Here is an 18,679-nt window from a genome sequence, read left to right as displayed (position 1 = left end):
CTTTTGATCCTGATGCCTGGGCTGTGCTTTGTCTGATTTGTATGCACTGTTCAGTCAGAGTCTTTCAAAATTATCTTCTAACTTTTTCTGTATCAGCTTTTTCCTGAGAGGAAAGGTGGGTTCTGGATTTGTGTACTTTGTGCAAGTTGGGAAGTAGAGGATGTTATCCCCCTGCTCCTTGATTTCGCAAGAGAGGAAGGTGTGTGTATGACAGGCTAAGGAGTGCGAGACAGTCTAACGGTACAGTTTGCTCACCAAGTGGCACAGGAGGCATGCAAGAATTAACATTTCTCATCAGCAGTGGAAGGACTGGACTTGTTACTAGCAGGCTTTGGACCCCAACAGCTCACATGCCAGGGCATTCAGACTCCTCCTCTGCAGCAAAGCTTCATTGAAGTGTGATGGCCATCACCATCTCTCCTCTCACTTGCATTTCTCAGCAGGATGCATGAAGCCTCCTGTCTTCACAGTTACGTAGAGCCCTGACCTCACTGCATGGAGCTTGTGAAAATGAGACAGATACCACCATCTACTGGGATGAGCAGTTGGGTTCTCTCATTATGCCATTCCTTTGTTCAGACCTTGATCTCGTCGCATGTACTAGCTGCATAATTCAAACACCAATTCTGACTAAAGAGAAAATTAGATCATGTGTAAAACTTAGTCTGCTTTGAATTCACTCTTTCTTTCTCTCTTTTTCTTCTTTTTTTTTTTTTTCTCTCTAGGAACAAGATGTCCGTGAAGTTTAATCTGTCTTAGCTTTGAAAGAAAAACTGAGGGGTAAAAGTTATGGATCCTTTGTACTTTTCCAACACATTTAGCCCAGAAGCTAGTTCCAGCGACATCAATTCCTCACTGCTAACAAACGTAACAGAGAATGGGACGCTCTCAGAGCAGCCCTCGTTCAAATACATCCACAAAGTCCTGATTCCCGTCTGTTACCTCCTTGTATGTGCAGTCGGACTCAGCGGCAACACGTTGGTCATTTACGTGGTTTTGCGCTATGCCAAGATGAAAACGGTCACCAACATATACATCTTGAATTTGGCCATCGCTGATGTACTCTTCATGCTGGGCCTGCCCTTCCTGGCCACCCAGAATGCCATCTCCTATTGGCCTTTTGGCTCCTTCTTGTGCAGGCTGGTTATGACTGTAGATGGTATTAACCAGTTCACTAGTATTTTTTGTTTGACTGTGATGAGCATGGACCGCTACCTGGCAGTAGTTCACCCCATTAAATCAACCAAGTGGAGACGTCCCAGGGTGGCCAAGCTTATCAGCGTGACTGTCTGGACATTCTCGTTCTTGGTGGTGCTTCCAGTCATCATCTTTTCGGATGTGCAGGAAGACTTTCACACCTGCAACATGAACTGGCCAGAGCCTGTCAACATCTGGTCAGCAGCGTTCATCATTTACACATCGGTCCTTGGTTTTTTTGGTCCTTTGTTGGTGATCTGTCTCTGCTACTTGCTGATCGTGATTAAAGTCAAGTCTTCAGGGATCCGAGTTGGGTCTACGAGGCGCAGGAGATCAGAGAGGAAGGTGACCAGGATGGTGGTGATCATCGTGGTGGTCTTTGTGTTTTGCTGGCTCCCATTTTACATGATGAACATTGTCAATTTGATATTTATACTGCCAGAAGACCCTGTGTTGGCAGGAGTGTACTTCTTTATGGTGGTCCTGTCCTATGCAAACAGCTGTGCCAATCCCATTCTTTATGGATTTCTTTCTGACAACTTCAAGCAGAGTTTTCAGAAAGTCCTTTGCCTCCGGAAGGGCAATGGTGTAGAGGATGGTGACCCCATTGAACACAGGCAAGAGAACAGCAGCCGCTTGCAGGAATCAATGTTAACCCAGAGAAACATTGAATTCAATGGACACATGCAGACTAGCAAGGTCTGAGGGCACGCTTTGGTACTGCAAAACACTTGTAGACCTGGAGAACTTGGGGACTCAAAGGACAGATGAATTCATAGCAAAGCTAAAATCTGGAGACCCACAAACTCAAAGAAATGTACATAGACTTCTCTTCACAGCCCTCCTTTTCCCAGCTAAAAGTGTTCTGGGCTGTGTGAAGGTCTTTTAGCTAAGTCAGACGAGTGTCACCAATTTCTGTACTTTACAGACTGGTTTACTGGTATACGCTGCCAGCTCGGTACTGCTCCAGTGATGCAAAACAACACTGAACCTGTTATAACTACCTTGTTAAGCTGGGTTTATGGCTGCTTTGCACTGTTGGGTTCAGCTCAAAGCAGAAAACAGCTCAGCTAATAGCTTTGGAAGTCTTCAAGGGGATCTGCTCAAAGAAAAACACTATTCCTTAAGAGGAAGTTTCGTACAGAAAAGGCCACAGCACTGATCCTGAAATTGTGACTAAGCCATGGTTATAGAGTGCTGCACAGTCTGTTGACATTGTTTTACTGTTATTAACCCACAGAAGAGATTCGTAGTATTCAGGAATCTTTCAAACACGACGGGAGAGAATAAAAATGATAGGAAAACGTTGTTGAAAGGATTCAATGTATTCATAATACTTTCACATTCTAAACCAAACTGCACATAAAATGTAATGTAACCACTTTATGATTATGTAAGTGATGATGATTGTGAAGTCCTGGAAAGCTGTTGTGTATATTTATTGGTTCTGAATGTAAGTACGGACGTGAATTTAAAGTGTATTTTCAGAAATTAAAACAAGTTCAATCCCCTTCTGACTATCCATTTCATGGCTTCGCCAAGCCCTGCCGGGCACCACACCAAAAAGATGCAGCTGAGTCTTTGATGCTTAAATCATCATAGACACGATATAGGCTCTGTCCTGCTCAGACATCAAAAGGAAAGTCACTGTGCCTCACCGTGCTTGGATGCTCAGGAGATAAATAGGAATCAAATGACTAATGTGAGGCCATGTAGCAGGATGGAAGGAGCAAGGAACAGCATCTGGACCCGATTCCTGCTTCGTATCTGATCCAAGATACTTGCACTGTAAAGTGAGGACTCTTCACACACAGAAAGGAAGAAAGCAAATTAGATGTTTGTTTTAATCCAGGCAGAAACTATTTTTTCTCTTTAGGGACTACTTTCTGCCACCACTGTCACAGGCACAGGTCAAACAGTCCTTCTGTAAGGAAATTTAGTTATGTGTAATGGTAAGCAGGGGATACAAAAGGAGAGGGCATGTCAGCTGTCCTTCCAACCTTTCATGACCTTCTGTAGCATCTCTAAGGGACGTGGCTGAGCTCCAGCACCAGCAGTAAATATCAGCCTGGCATTTGTACAAGCGAGGCAGATTATTCAAATAACTCTAAACGGAGCGTGGTGCTGACATTGTTCCGCCAAAGACTGCAACCCAGAGAAGGATGGACAAGAGTGATTAGAGTGAGAGGCCCCGTGTTGAAATTACTGAAGATTTTGGGCTTGGCAGCCTTCCCAAATGAGATCCAGGTTGCTATCTGCTCCCCCTTATAGCTTCACAAAGGCCCTGCAATTTCAACAGAGGAGCTTGAACATGTTTCAAAGCCAACTTAGTGTTATCAGCTACTCCACGGCAGATTTTTTTTCCACAAGCCCTTTTGACCAAGGCCTTCAGGAGTGCCTGGGAGTGGAGACCTGTTGCTTCTCTTAACTGCACTTCTCAGGAGCTTGTAGTTCCTGGTCCAAACCATCTCCTGACATGCACCATTCAAAATCTACTCATACGTTGGGTCACCTGTGCCATAAGGTCCTAAAAGTAGGTCTAATTTGTTACAATATCTGGCATTAAGGTACACAAATACTTCTCCTTAAATGCTCTGCAGGACAAGAAATTAAATCCCAGCCCAGAGGCCTTGTCGTCGGGCTTCTTTATAAGCTAAAACTGACCTTGGATCTACCTATCTTTCCATCAGCTCTAGCAGGCAAGTCCTTTTTGGATTTTTGATCATACTTAAGACATCTCTAATTGGTGTCTGTCACAGTTGGGAAAATCACATCTTTCTGTTCAGTGATATATATTCTCACCTACCATGGTTGGGTCCCAACCAGCCCATACATCTATCTCCACTTGAACAGCCACGGTGGAAGAATGAAAACAAGCTCCTGGGAGGGTGAAACAGAGTAAAACCTGTCTATCCTCCCAGGCTGGTCCAGGAAAACACTGTGCATCTGCAAATACAAAAAGCAAAATCTTGCTATGTCCAAAAAAATCACCGTAGGGTGGGAGGTGGGTGATACTACAGGGAGGTTCCTTGATGGGCTGTAGAGCTGCAGTGGTCTGTGCATGAAGAACAGAGAAAGCAGGACAACAGCCTTGTAGGCTGACTCCAGCCAGCAGGTCCTGTAGCTCAGGGTGGACAGACCCTTCACGCCCACCCGAGGGTGCTCCCTCTCATCTGTGCAGGTGGAGAACAGACCTGCCTGCGCGACCACCAGCCCTGAGGACCAAGCACATCCAGGCAGGGTGATAACCTGAGCTAAAACGGCTCGGGCCTCAAAACTACTTACTCCTGATGCAACTATTTAGCATGAACTCGTAGGATGGACCAATTCCTAAGAAAGTTCCTACCCACTCTTGTGTATATTCGCACCATTTTCCTTGTTTGTGCCATCGTACATGACCACACTCACATTCCCCAAGCACAAGAACTCACCAGATATAATGCAAGACAATTGCAGGATGTATCCAGAGCCTGATCGTTGGTTTGAGCCATTAGTAGGTACATTTAGGCTTCTTGCAGCAGCAGGCTGTAGCCCACCTTCCATGCACCTGCACTATACCACGGCTATTAACTCAAAATCACAGCACAATCAGGTTTACATTGATTAATTAAGTCATGCAATATCTATTATTTCTGGAATTATCAGGCTATTTCAGGCATAAATCATCTCTCTTATCAGTTCTTGAGACACATGGAGTAATTAGTGCAGGCCTTTATGTCATCTCTGCCAACTCCATCTGCCTCCAGTGGATCAGCCAGAAGTTCTTCTCCAGTGACAGAATTAGAAAACCCCATTTTAGTTCACAGATCATTTTGCAAGCAGCAGTAATAATTAATGCTCTCACAGAGGGAGGGTGCCCCGTGCATGCAGCAGTGGTAGCTTGCTCTGCAGAAACAAAGGGATGCAGAACACGAGACTAAGTGTGTTGCTGAGGTGAGCAAGGCTGGTTGTTTTTGCTAGTTGTACGCTATATTAGCATTTGCTATGGGAGGAACAAGGCACAGTTATGAGCAGGGAACAGCTGAAATGCCAGGGTGGGATTTAGGAATCTGCCCCTGAGGCTGTGAAACTCTGCCTAAGTCACTTCACCCCTTGTACATCGGTTTCCATACCTGCAAAATTGGGAAGAATGGTGCTGACCTCCACCATACAGCGTTCAGGGCTCGAAGGCAGGACTAAAAAAAACCTTTTATAATTACTGTCTCCTACTAAAGTGCTTGGAGCTCCATAAAAATCAAAGCTGGCAGTCCTGGAGATAGGCAATGCATCGGGGACCAGAGGGCAAGAGTGACAGCACTGCCAGTCCTCCCTAGGATATTCCTAAGGCTGCCTGAGAAAAGCACTACTTGGGTATCTCAGCCTTCATTTTTAAGAGAAATCATTGCACTTGGGCATTGTGAAGAACTCCTGATAAGCTTGGATCAACAGCCTGGAAACCAGCAGAAACCTGTGATACGCTTGGAACTGGCAGCACCAGAATTAAAACGTGCCAGGAGCAGCAGTCTCATAGCTGGCCTTTTCTATTTTAAAATAAGCTTATAGGTGGGGTGGAGACCAGCGTATGGCATGGAGAGGTGGTGAGTTGGGTACTGGTTTGCCAGAAGGCTGCTCAGAATAGAGATGGGGGAATTTGGAGTCCCACAAAACCACCTGCAGACTCAGAGTGGTGGTTCGAGGACGGAGGGTAGGCAGCAAACCCACAATGTCCTTCCAGACATCTCACGGCAGGATCGGACACCCGTTTTAGACATCTTTGTGTATCAGACCCACAGGGACCGTGAGTGCTACTTTAACACAAAAATAAAACCATGTTGCTAGAATAAGCCACGCACCCAGAGATTAAGCAATATAACAAGAAGCAGATGGAAGAATAAACTCCAAACTCAAAATAAAAAACCTTTTCGGTGGATGAGGTAAGAACACAGAAGAACTGAAGAATCCTCACAAGACCAACACGAGTGAAAATTGGCAGAGTTGAAATATTGATGATTTCTGGGTAACTTCGTATTTTCTCTTCAGGGAAAAAGGTAATATTCATTTCAAAGCTCTCTGAGCATGGGGGAGAGCTAAAGAGGTGTGATAAATGAAGATCCAGAGTTTTATTGCTCTGTCAAGTTAATCTGGTGCAGTATCAGGAGACACCAGTGTAACAATAATCTGCTGTATTAGGGATACTGTTTTTCTTTCCATGATGATTTTATAACATGCTGGAAAGAAAAGCCAACAGCATTTCGTGCCAAGGTGCTTTATAAACATTGATACTGTGCTAACAAAAGCATCATCCTTTACCACAGAGGAAGAGTTCTAGTGCAAACTATGAGCTCTTTGTGTACCCAGTGAAATTTCTCTGTTCTTTTCTCTGACTCGAAGTCAGGTCAGCATGTGTTGGGTAGTTACCATGCACTAAACGTCTGCTGTGGTCTTCAGGCTGATGCTGCAGAGATTGTCTTCACTTTCCTCTGATAAAACATTCTGGACAAGGTATAAAATTTACGCATCGAATGGATCAAGCCCCCAAATTGTTTGCGTATTTTCTGGGTCTTAAAAAGTCTTTTTTTTCAAGTCATCTGGCTGTTGCTATGATGGTAACTCTGAGGTGTCTCACCTGCTGTGAAAAGCCTGCCCAAGCCCACCTCGCCAGGCTGTTATCTCAGCCCCCAGCTCATTTCCCAGGTGGCAGCACTGGCCCCTTGGGACATCGGGGCTGCTCCGCTGGCATATCCGAGCCAGCCCTGGAGTTTACTCCCACGCCAAGATTGAACAGCAGTGCTGATTTCAGTGTGAAATCAAATTTGCAGTCCACGACGAAGGGTTACACCGTGGTAATCACCTTTTTTTTTTTTTTTCAATGGTCCATTAGATGCTCTGACCACCAGTGATGATGAGAAAGACACAAAGGGTGCTGAAAAGCAGGATCTACCTGCTGATCAAGCCAGGGATCCTTTTTCCCTTGATTTCAAAGGAAACTGAGGATCAACTCCTTGCCAGAAAGAATAGCACCAGAATGTGGAAAAACTCAGAAGTGTTTGAATTTCTTTCTGATTCCTGACTAACAGCAGGGGAGCGGGACTTGGCTTCTATTAATTTGCCATAAAAAAATAGAGAAAACGTTTAGAAATGTGTGCATTTACCCATGAGATTGAAAAAAGCTTTCCATTAGGCTAATGACTGATTTGTTTTCTAATTTAAAAAGAATCAAAACTGATTTCATTTACTAAGCAGACAATAATGGTCACGCTCCAGTAAATGAATAAATGTGCATTTCAGAAGGAATTCTGGTTTTGTAAAAACATTTAATTTAATGCAATATATTCCCATAAAAACAGGGGAACTAATGAGGAAGGGATGACTCTGTTCTGTCACACACTCTCTGCAAAGAAAAGATGGGCTTGTGCTTATGGTGTCAACTTAGGTCTCCGCAGATCTTGGTTCAGTTCCTAATTTTAACCTTACAACCTTGTTTGATGTCAGGCAAGTTGAGATCTCCAAAGTTTTCCACCTGTAAAACTAACTCAGTGCTTCCTTTCTCACGCCTGTCCTATGTGGCTGAGAGATTTGAAAGTCCCATCACAAGGTATGTGTTTGGTGCCAGCACCACAGAGTTTACATCTGTTTTGTCCAAGTCTTGCAAGAACAGTTGCTTTTTACGAAAAGGCTAAGTTCTGGTGCATTGATTTTCTGTCTCTCTGACATAAGTTTCATTTCCCTTGTTCAGGTGGGGGTTTTGCTGCTAAAAGCTGTGCTAGATGAATGATCAGGTGGCTCTCGTTGACAATGCATCTCCAGAAAACTTGCAGCTTGCTCTGGGCACTGCGAGCCTGCTTGTCATTGCCTTCTCCAAAAGGGACCACTTAGAAAGAAAATTGGGTTTCAGTGTGCCTCTCTTGAGGCAAGGAGGATTGGATAGATCACACAAATTGGGTCTAGATGGACCATCCAACATGTCAACACACCGTCCATCAGTGGCACTGCCAGGATGATGATGACGCTAAGCCGTGTCAGGCAAAACCCCCGTGAAAGCTGGGTGAGGACTCAGTGTCACAGGTACCAGCCACGTGCAACACTCGACAGCCACGGTATCGATTGGGCAAACGGGGTGGGAGCCAGATCACTTTTGCTGGCGCTTAGGGGTTATATACGTGTGTGCTGTGCAGGCTCAAATAACAATTCTCCCTTCGTGGAGAAAACGCAGGTGATTTGTACGCAGTGACAGAAGAGGAGGAATGGACTCTGGGTAAAGCCTTGGGAAATCACATCTCTGAAGCACGAGAAGGAGCATTTCAGTGTACAGCAGGAAGTAGGGTCTTTGACACCCTGAATGCTGAAATAGAAATGAAACCTGCAGTCAGCCTCGGCCTCGATATATGGTCCGTCTTATCTGTCGTGGGGCACGTTCGATCGCGCCCAGCCCCGTCCGCAATTTCCCTCCCGATCTCCGAGCCACGGGCACATTTCCTGCCCTCCACGCAGACCGACGTGAGCAGGGTGCTGCTGTGGGGAGGCGTTTCATTCAGACCTCCTCAAAACCCCTACACTTGTCTGAATTAAAAGCAAAAAGATAAATTAACCCTTCCTTTCCCCCTCCCTGTAAATCGCCGGTATAACCAGGCACCTTCGGCTTTGCATCCAGTGCCAATGCAGGTTTTGCTCTTCAGCAGCCTCTTTGGAGCTTTGGTACCATCTCATCTGTCGGAGCAAGACAGCTTTCCCCACCAGAGCCACAGGGCCAGAGCCCTTCGGTGGGTGAGTTTCCAACCTGCTGTAGTGGTGACCAATTTCAGAGCCCAGCCAGTGCCAGGATTCTGCCAGCACTTTACAACCAGCCGTGCCTTATCTAAATAGTATTGACTGACTCTTCTCTGCCGGTTGCTAATGAGTGGCGAATAAATGACTGACTGTGCTGTGAAAACACAGAAAGGATTACAAAGCGGCCGCGTGATCTATGAGAAATACATCGTTCCTGTTGCTAAAATAACACGGGAAAGACAGGGAACTGTTTTTGCCATAATTCTCTTTACATACATTAAAAAATTAGGCATGATCTTAATTTGCATTAGAGCAGAGGCTCTGGTTAAATCGGTCGAGCAGAGGATGCAGCAGGTTTTCAGCCAGACTGACTCATCTGCTTCTCAGCCCAGGCATGCCCAAAATATACGGGGCTGCTCCTTATCACAGGAGGCCAAAGCAACCGAGTCAACCTGTGCTTTCCCTTGCCCTTGAGACAATCCAGAGTCACTCTGCTCAAGCCAACGGTCCTTGGAGTGTCACTGGAAGCCAAGTGTGGCCATCCTGAACAACTACCATCTGCTTTCCCGGTCTACAGCAAACATCATCCCTCCTGCTGTTAGCGTGGTTTGCTGTGCAACAGCAGCTAGAAAAGGGAGAGTCATTTCTCTGGATGCAACCCAATTCTCTGTTTTGGATGAGCCCTCATTTGCAAGAATAGAGTCCATACCATCTTGCTTGGTGTAACATGACTGTTGCTATTGGGCCAACTCTGGAATTGCCAGTTGCTATAAGACCAAATTTTTGTGGATGGAGCTGGAGGAGATGCAATACTGCAGAACAAGATACCCCAACATCCAGAGTTTTGCTGGCTGCCTGAGGCACTGTCTCTCCTTAAGGATGTAAAACACAGGGAGGAAAAAAGAGTATAAGCTGAAAGGGTTGGGTCTTGCTCTGGCTAGACCTCAAGGCAGGGCTCACACCACCTTCACTGGCATCTGCAAACAGCAGCAGTTGCTGGCATGCACTCCCCGAGGAGCAAGATGGACCTCACACTGCAGCCCAGGAGCAGGAAGATGGTGTTTTCTTTACGTGGCACAGTCCCTCTTACCTTCAAGGCATCAGGATTGTGCTGGGGAGGAGGAGGAGAAGCAGAGACCAGCTTGGCCCCAGCCTTGCTTCGGTGCCTTTCAGTGAGTTACAGCAGCTGCAAATCGTCCCCAATTGCAGCACTGAGGTGACAATCAGGAAAATAGAAGCTGACGGCGGACAATGACTCTTTAGATGTCAAAAAGTTCCAAGTATCAGATAACTGACATGGCAAAGCCAAAGCCTTTTAACTGATGCCAGGGTCATGGCAGGTATGTGGTTTCTGGGGTGGGCTGCTGGGGAGAAGGTCTGCGATGACTCCTCCGTGCAGACCTTTCCCTGCCACCGTGACCTCTTTGCCTTTCAGGTGTCTCGATGAAGGTCAAAGGTACTGGACATGATGAATGACTGTCTCGTTTCATTTGGCAGAATGGAGACAGCGAATAAAAGCTACCTGCAATTAGGTCATCCCTTTAATGAATTAAACCGTTTGGGAAACAATTAAGAGATGGAAGCTTGGTTTGAGGGGTGTCAGGCAACTGGGACTTGGAGGTCCATCTCTGGTTGGGTGGCTTTGTGGCTTTTGCCAGCTGATGCTTCTAATCAAAGCCATTATGCATAAGTTGATGAGGGACAAAAGGGCTTGCAAAAGTAAAAGGGATGGCAGCAACGAGCAGGGCCATGTCTGCAATGATGGATGAAGGAGAAAGGGTGTTCCGGGACAAAAGGAAGGTTTTTGCAGATATTTTCAACCGTTGAAGCCAAGGAAGAAGTGCTTTCGGATCTAGTTGCAATCCAATTCAACCTGGCTTTGCACCTTTCCCTCTTCCCCCATGATCTAGTTTCCCACCAGATGAAAACTAAAGAGGACTTTGACTCAATCTAGCCATTTCCTGCAGTGAGTGATTGGGTCAGGAATCCTCCTAGAAGCTCAGGCATGGGAGACGACTGTAAAAATTCAAGCCTGGAGCAGTCAGCTGAGCTAAGAGCTGGGCTTCAGGACTACCTGCTAAAGCAGCCTTCCAAAGGCTGCCCAGTTAGGAACAGAAACGGATTATTAATTTTTCTTTCCCCCCTAAATGACAGAACAAAAGAGAACATATTTCTTCTCCATGGCCACCATTAACCATTTCAAGCTGAGCCACAGCATCGACATGCCCCTGTCCAGCTCAAAGACATTTATATGCAGCTGTTGTTCTCTTCTGCCTTTCGCTCCACTGCGAGCAAGTTTTATGCTCTGAAGGATGATGAGAGGGGGCATGTTATTAATCATGAAATCCATCATCTACCCCAAGAACCTGACAGAACAGGTCCCACAGAGATGCTAACGCCATATTTGCCAGCTCCTGAGGTTGCTCCCAGGAGCCTGGCTGATTTGCCTTTGCTGCTTGGCAAAGCGCTGGCACGTGAAGTGTCTGCCTGCACTGAGCACAGCTGTGACAGCAGAGGGACGGGGCTGTCCTGCTGCCACTGCAGTCCCACGGCCACTTGGGCCACCTACAGCTGCCAAGAAGTTGGCTTTGGTCCCACCTCACCCGCCTGTGTCTGGTTGGCAGCGGGTGATGCAGCGCTCTGCTGCTGTAGCGGCTCAGGTGAGCCCTCCGAAACCCATTTCGGTCCAAACCAGACAAGTTAGCAAAGACTTCTTACTGGGACACTCTCCTGGGCTCAAATGGGCTCATGGGCTTTTGCATAATTTTTTTTTAATGTGTGTGTTACTCTCCACGTTTATAAATCAGTGCTATCACAGCTCGTGTTACGCAGTGATGGTGATGGGTAGTCACTCTACCTCCAACCCCTGTTTTAGCTTTTGGTTTTTGTTTTGTTTGTTGTTTTTTTTTTTTTAGAACCCGTTTCTCCATATTTTCTTGTTTTCTCTCCTTTTTGATCATGTGTTAGAGACTGGCTGAACAATCCAAGGTGGCTTAGTCAGTGCATGGCGAATTCAGCTCTGCCCTCAGGTTATGTCCATGCAAATCAAGAGCAGCAGGAAAGCTAGCTCAGGCTTTGGAGAAAGGACAGTTTGGCCCTGAGGTCAGTGAAGGGGAGTCAATCACAGGAATCTCAGCAAAGTTTTTTGGTTTTGTGACTTGGAGGACTCATGATCTGGCACTAACTTGGGTGACAAATCCATACAAACAGGTAGGGCAAACACAGCTGGGGCCATCCCATGAGAGTTCAGCCCACAGAGACAACACGATTGCACCCAGAAGGAGGTGTAACAGGAAAAGACAGAGGTGCAAACCAGTCTGGTGTCGTTGTACCACCCTACCCAAAGCCTAAATTCACTGTCATGCAAGTACAGCCACATAAACCCAGCTTGGCTGCCCCACGACAGCAGTTTTACATTTCTGTAAATTTTTGACATCATTACTGATTTACTGCACTATTTTTCACTAACATTAGTGAAAAGCCAGCTCATGCTGAGCATGCTGGTTGCTGCAGAGCCTGGGCACCAAGAGCAGTGCTGCCCCGTGCTGGGGGCCGCACGGACGTTGCGCGGGGTCCCTACGCAGCGGGTGATGGAAGAAGCAGGGACAGCCCAGGAGAGCAGAGCGGTGCTGCTGCGTTCCTGCACTTGGCCAATGTGAAAAAAAGTCTTTGGTCTTCACCTGAAAAAGATGTAAATGAGAGATGAGGGCTGGGGGATGGCAGCGAGGCGGGCAGTTCTGAGGACTCCTGTGGCTCGTATGCATTTTGGGTTTTCATCTCCATCTCCACACAGCTTGTGATTGACATCAGTCACCTTCCATCAGCTCACTTGGTGTGTGCATAGCTGATGACGAGGCATGTCTTGAGATTCTAGGTAGCAAAACGAAAAGGACTGAAGCCTTGTGCCTCACAACGCAGCAGTGAGGGGGCTATTTGCCATCGCGGATTGGGAGAGTCGGGGTGGGGGTGTGGGAGCCGACATTTCAATTCCCACCTCCTCATAAGGACACTTGCAGATCTCAGGATTTGATTCACGGGGTGCAATTCAGTTGTCATTTTGGGATATATCCCCGTTACCCCAGCATCCCCCTTGGTCCACTCCTGCCTTCACCCATCTGCTCTTCCGGCTGTGCTTCCCTGCACCCTGGCCCTAAATTCTTTCTCCCTCCCATGCTCTGCCTCATAATCCTGGATTTTGCTGCTCTGTAGGGAAAAGAGGTGTGGTGTTGATTTTTTTCCCCAGTCCCTGCTGCTGCCTTCTGCCTTGTCCCAAACTGTGCTGTCCTACACCTCACCTGCACTGGTCTCACCTGGAACTTCCTCAAACAGCCCATCCCTCCTGTTTTCCCTGATGCCTTTTTCTGATCTCTGACAGAAGAGGGGGTTGGCAGCATCTGGGCACCAGATTCGGGGCAGGGAAGGGCAATCCTTCCCCACTGGCACTTCCAGAGTGAGCGCTTGGCTGCCGAAGGTGTTGTTACATCGTTCTAGGTGCTTACAAATGGGAAATGACTTTGCAAAGCCCTACGTTTTCACTAGGGTTTTTTTTGGTGCGTGTACCCAGAAGTGAAAGCGCAGACAGCTCAGCACCCATGGGAGTCATCTGGAGAGCACAGTGTGTGGCTGGCCAGATGATGCCTGAAAACCCAGCTCGGAGGGAGCGACAGGGCTGTTTCACTGGCATCAGTGTGTAACTGCTCGTGGGTTTTACAGCCCACTTATCCTGGCTTGATTTATGAATTCAGCCAGGAACATCTTCTGCCTCGGAAAGAAAAAGGACTTGAATAAATGAAGATGTATGGGAAAGAATTAAAACCTGGCATTGCATTAGCAGAGTGAAGATTATTTCTCTCCTTCCTCTGTAGAATTTGATCATATTCGGAATTAACCAAGAAAAGTTTTATCTGAAGGGAATAATGAGACGCCTGAAAAATAGGCTGGTAAAGCTGAGATGGAAGCAGGGAACGCAGAGGCCGTGTTGCCCCGTGCCCGTGTGCACACACGGATGCTGGCTCCATCCATCCGATCCGCGTGCGGCACGGAGTGACGCAGGAGTGAGACCTGCCTGGCAACAGGCAGTAATCGTGCTTATGTACCAGGGTTCCTGATTTTGCCACCCTTCCTACCAGCAATCACGGTCTCGGGGAAGCATCAGGAATCAGTGGGTCAGGCAGCGTCTCCCCATCATCCCAAAGTGTGGAGCTTTGTTCCGAACCCGCTACCACCCGGGCTTTGTGTGTGCAAAGCTGTTGTGACAACAGCTGCCTGTGCAAGGGCTGCGAGCACGTTTTGGGGAAGAAGAAACCCACTTTTTACCACTTTTAACATTTGCTTTCTAATGGAATGGGGAAACACAAGCAGGGTTCCCTCTGGCACAGCGATGCACCTGATACCACCCACTCCTGCAGGGGGGGAGCTCACCCTGGCACTATCCTGATGGTGGAAGCTGTCTGCCCCCTCTTTGATTCACTTTCAGCCCTGTTTCCTCTGGTCTCAAGTCAACATTAATCTTAATTACATCTCCTCTAACAAGCCTCTAAGAGTTTATTAAACAGGCTTTTGTGTTCCCTAATTGAGACTCTCAGCACAAAGCGGTTCGTTGCTGCTTCTGACTCACACGCTGCTTTGAGAAATTGCTGCGAGAGGGGACAGGGGATGGGGCCATCCTTCCCAGTGCCACCCGTTTGCTCGCCAGCTGCTGCTGTACCCGGGAAGGGAAATGGTGGGGAGAGGTGGGCGGTCAGTCCGAGACACGATGGTCCTCTTGGGGGGACCGTGGTATCTGAGACACCAGTGATGGAAATGCCTGATGTACCCACACAGCTGTGTGCGATCGCTAAACATCTCTAAAAAAGAAGTGCAGGACAGCCAGGGATCACATGTGGGTTGGAGTAATGTCCTGCAGGGACCTGAGGTCTTTCTTCTAGAGACAGGAGATTTCTTCTCGATTGCACTTGCTTTGCCTTTCCTTCAGGTCAGACCCAGTCCCAAAGACACCCACCGGCATTCCCACACCTTCCCCCGGCTCTGTCATTTCTCCTGCAACTTTCAGTTTTTGTTCTTCTATTCTTCTCATCCTTGAATCTATGTACTACAAGAATTTGCAAAAAAGGTTGGTCTGAAAAGGTATTGTTTTGGGTTCTGGTTTTGAACAGGAGCCAGACCTACACCACCTCTACTCCCACTGCCCTCGGGTCAGGAATGGGACCACAGTTGCTGGAAAATAGATGTTCCTGCAAGGAGCCTGTCTGCCAACGTTTTCGTTGATAATGTTGCAATGCATCATATTTAATGAGCAAATTTAAGAAAGCTTTCAAGGCATCCATTTTCAGAGAGGACAGCCAAATGACCCTTCTGACAAAGGACTGTCTGGGGAATTCGGTTTCAGTAACGAATGCCTGTCCCCAGCTGGGGTTAGAGGAGGAAGCACAGTGGCAGCTGCAGCCAAGAGCACACATAGGGTCTGCTTCCCACCCCGATGGAGAACCCGGTCCCTGGGTCAGCCCTCTTGGGCTCTGAAGCATCATGTCCCCAGTGTGGCTCAGATAAAGCAGTTCCCTGTAAGTTTGGCAGCTCTTTCCCTGGCCCTGGGTGTTTTTTTCCCTGGGAGCATCTCTGCTCCTCACAGGTCTCCTCTGTGGCTCCTGCAGACCATCTCCCCCGGTGCTGTGCAGCCATTGTCCCACAGGATCCCATCCTCATCCCAAGATGACTTTTCTCAGACTTGAGCTGTGCTTTCAAATGCTCCGCTAGCTCTTCCTCCAAAGCCCACACACCGCTCCTGGGGAGACACGGGTTTCCCCAGCAGCTTGGCGGTGGATTTCTGAGGAGCCAGGCAAGTTGACAGCATCTCTGAACACATTTCATCAAAACATGTCATGCTTTGACAAAGACTGACAAATTCAGATGAAAACCTGTCCTCCCAGCCAGCCATTCCCAGAAAGCCAGAGACAGAAGTGACACTCCCCAACACGGTTATTTTTTTTTTTTTGCACATTTCAAATCCAATCACTAAGCCTGAGGGACTGACTGACATTTCTAATACCTCGACAGACAATGCTTCAAATTAAAACTTCCTATTCAGCTTTAAATACTCCTTTCTTGGCCAATCCTTTGATTCATTAAGTATTACAAATGTTAACTCTCCTGCTGCGCTACTGAAAGCAAACATCCACCTGGACATGGAGGTCAAGGACACCTTGCCCTGTGCCCATCTGACCTTCACAAGGTTCCAAAATAGATTTGCTTCTTGCCTTTCCCTTTAAGTCCCCATTTATGAATATTCATTGAGATTCACACCGACCTCTCCATAGACAGATTTCCAACTGCCGGATACCGAGGTGCTTTGCTGAAGTGTGTGTGCCAAAGTCAAACAAGCAGCTGCTGGGATAAAGGAGCACCTTTCTTAAGCGTATCGCTTTTTATTCCAATAAAAATAGGTAGAAATGAGGGTGAAAAGCCATATAGTCAGTTTGTACAAGTGGCGTTTGCAGAATGCAGTGATTCCAAACGGCAGCTCCCGGCTGGATATCTCAGAGGGGTCAGGAGTGACCTGGGGGTAATGTGCTTCACCGGTGACTTCTGGCCTCCTGGGTTTCAGTAGGGTCACCAGTAACTCCACTGGTCTGTCCCTGGTTGCTCTCTAAGGGAGGCAATACCCAGGCACTGATCCCCATGGGATCCTGAGGCAGAGGGACATCCAGACACCAACGGATTTACACCGGAGTAAGAGCAGAGCCGAGGACGGTGTTTTCACTCCTTCCCCCTTTGAGCTGCAGCTAAACGTAGTCTAACTTCCAAAATCAATATCCCTGTGTGTGCCTTAACGCAAACCTCGCTGGGATACCACGGCCTCAGAGACCATCTGTTAAAACCAGACCTTTGTTCCCGGAGGCTTTATGTGCTGATGGCCCCAGGGACTGGGTTATTGCTGAGATCCAAGTGTTTCCTGGGATGCCTGGTCCTGGCACAGCCTCGAAACGTGCAGCAGCATCCTTAAAAATTGCAAAGCCCTGTTTCTAGCATGGGTAAATGGTGCTTTTCTCCTGGTCCTCCTAACTGCCCAGTACTTTCTGCAGACAGAAAGAAAGCAAAAGTTGCTCATTTTATACTGCTGTGGTTTGTTCCCAGAAGGGCTTATCCAGCTCCACCATCTCGGTTACCTGAAACGTCTTAGTTGGTCACCTCAACCTGCACTTTGTTTTCATGCCACATTTATTCTTGCACATCTTTGTGTTGTTTGGATAACACCATCTAAATCCAGCTTTGTTGCTATGAGATGGATGATGCTCTGGGCTTTCTGTGTTCTCTCTCTTTCCTGCTGTAATCTTGTAACACTTAATCCTCTGTGTCTCTTCATCTTTCCCTGAAAAGTCACTAAAGGTGAAAGCTTTCTTCGCTTGCCCTCTTACCATCTGTATTTTGAGCCTTTAAGCTCTCGATCCAGGTTTCTGACCTTGAGCACCGAGTCATCCCAAACATCAGAAGTGTCCTGTTCCCTTAGCCTACTCTCCATTTCCTAGGGTGAACTTTCAGAGTTACTGTAGTGTTTTGGCGTTTTCCAACACGGGTAACGGAAAAGCAGTAGCCCTTAAAAGAAGTGGGTGCTCCAGGGGATGTACATCATCCTCTGGTGATGCAAGGTTCCATGATGCAAGGCCAACAGATAAGTTTGGACCTGAATTTGACTCGACAGCCCCCGTACTGCAAACATACACACAGCACAGCTCCAGACCTGCCACCCAGCTGTGGTCTGGGAATTGTCATCAGTGACGAGTGTTTCACTGCACCGTTTCGTATAGCCAGGCTGTGCCTCTGCCAGGCAGCCTCAGGTGCAAAACGTGGATCTGGGTTTTATATCCCTTGTGTGAGTGAAGAGTGTTTGGATGGGAGGTCTGGGTGTGCAGCCAGCACTGATCCAGAGCATCTTCCACCCTCTTCCCCACCTTGAAACTCCAGAGGAGGATTTTGGGCTCCCCCTCCCAGTGCTCCAGGATCAAGTCCCACCGTGTCTTTCTGTGGTAAGTGTGCAGAAAAATATTTTTCCCTCCCAAGGTCTCAATTAACTTATGCCTCTCCTGGCTTTTCCCAGCATAATATCCTCTTGGCTTCTTGGAATTTTAAATAAAAGGATGTTGCATCCCTGCAGAGCACGCCCAGAGAGCACAAGCAAGACCAGAGGGGATGAAGGGCTCTTAGTAACACCACGTAGAAGATCCAAGGCTTCAGGAGTTCAGCTCCATCAACCGAGTTCACCATCTCTCCAGCAGACAGCACCTTTCAGTCTGTTTGGCCATCATGGATATTTAACCCATGAACCTACAGCCACCACAAAACGATAACGAGTGGGATCAACGGAAACAATATTTACTCCAATTAATAACACGACGCACTGCGCGGGCTCTTCCCGCCGGTCTGGGATCGATGTGTGTGAGTCACGGCCATCACTAACACCTCGGGGCTGCAGCAGGAGGCACCGTGCACGTCGCACCCCGACTTCTCTGCAAAACTCCTGCTCCAAACGAGCGGAACCAAGACCGGCAGCACGTGCCAGAGCAGCGCCGTGCCCCGGGAAGAAACGCTGGCTCTGCGGGGACGTGATGCCAGCAGCTCCCGTGGGCAGGGGGGGAATTAATTGTGCAGCTTCCAGAATTAATGCCATCATTCCACTCTCCTTGTGCCGCTGTTAAGCCTCACACCACAGGCTGCCTTCGCTCTCCGTGTGAATCCGGTCCCA

At 47.7% G+C, this 18,679-nt stretch overlaps 1 protein-coding gene across 1 annotated transcript; it reads left to right on the top strand.

The window, feature by feature from the left end:
* The first annotated feature begins 789 nt into the window (after positions 1-789).
* Positions 790-1,902, top strand: SSTR5 (somatostatin receptor 5). The gene has a single exon (XM_009977446.2). It carries the CDS (start codon positions 790-792, stop codon positions 1,900-1,902), a length of 1,113 nt encoding a protein of 370 aa, XP_009975748.1.
* Positions 1,903-18,679: the final 16,777 nt, after the last annotated feature.

This window comes from Tauraco erythrolophus, chromosome 17 (genome assembly GCF_009769465.1).
Source record: "Tauraco erythrolophus isolate bTauEry1 chromosome 17, bTauEry1.pri, whole genome shotgun sequence".
NCBI lineage: Eukaryota > Metazoa > Chordata > Aves > Musophagiformes > Musophagidae > Tauraco > Tauraco erythrolophus.
Note: the sequence above shows the minus strand (reverse complement) of the source record. Positions and strands in the feature narration are given on the sequence as shown.

Coding starts and splice junctions, on each gene's coding strand:
- SSTR5 (XM_009977446.2), top strand. CDS start 790: ATGGATCCTTTGTACTTTTCCAACACATTTAGCCCAGAAGCTAGTTCC.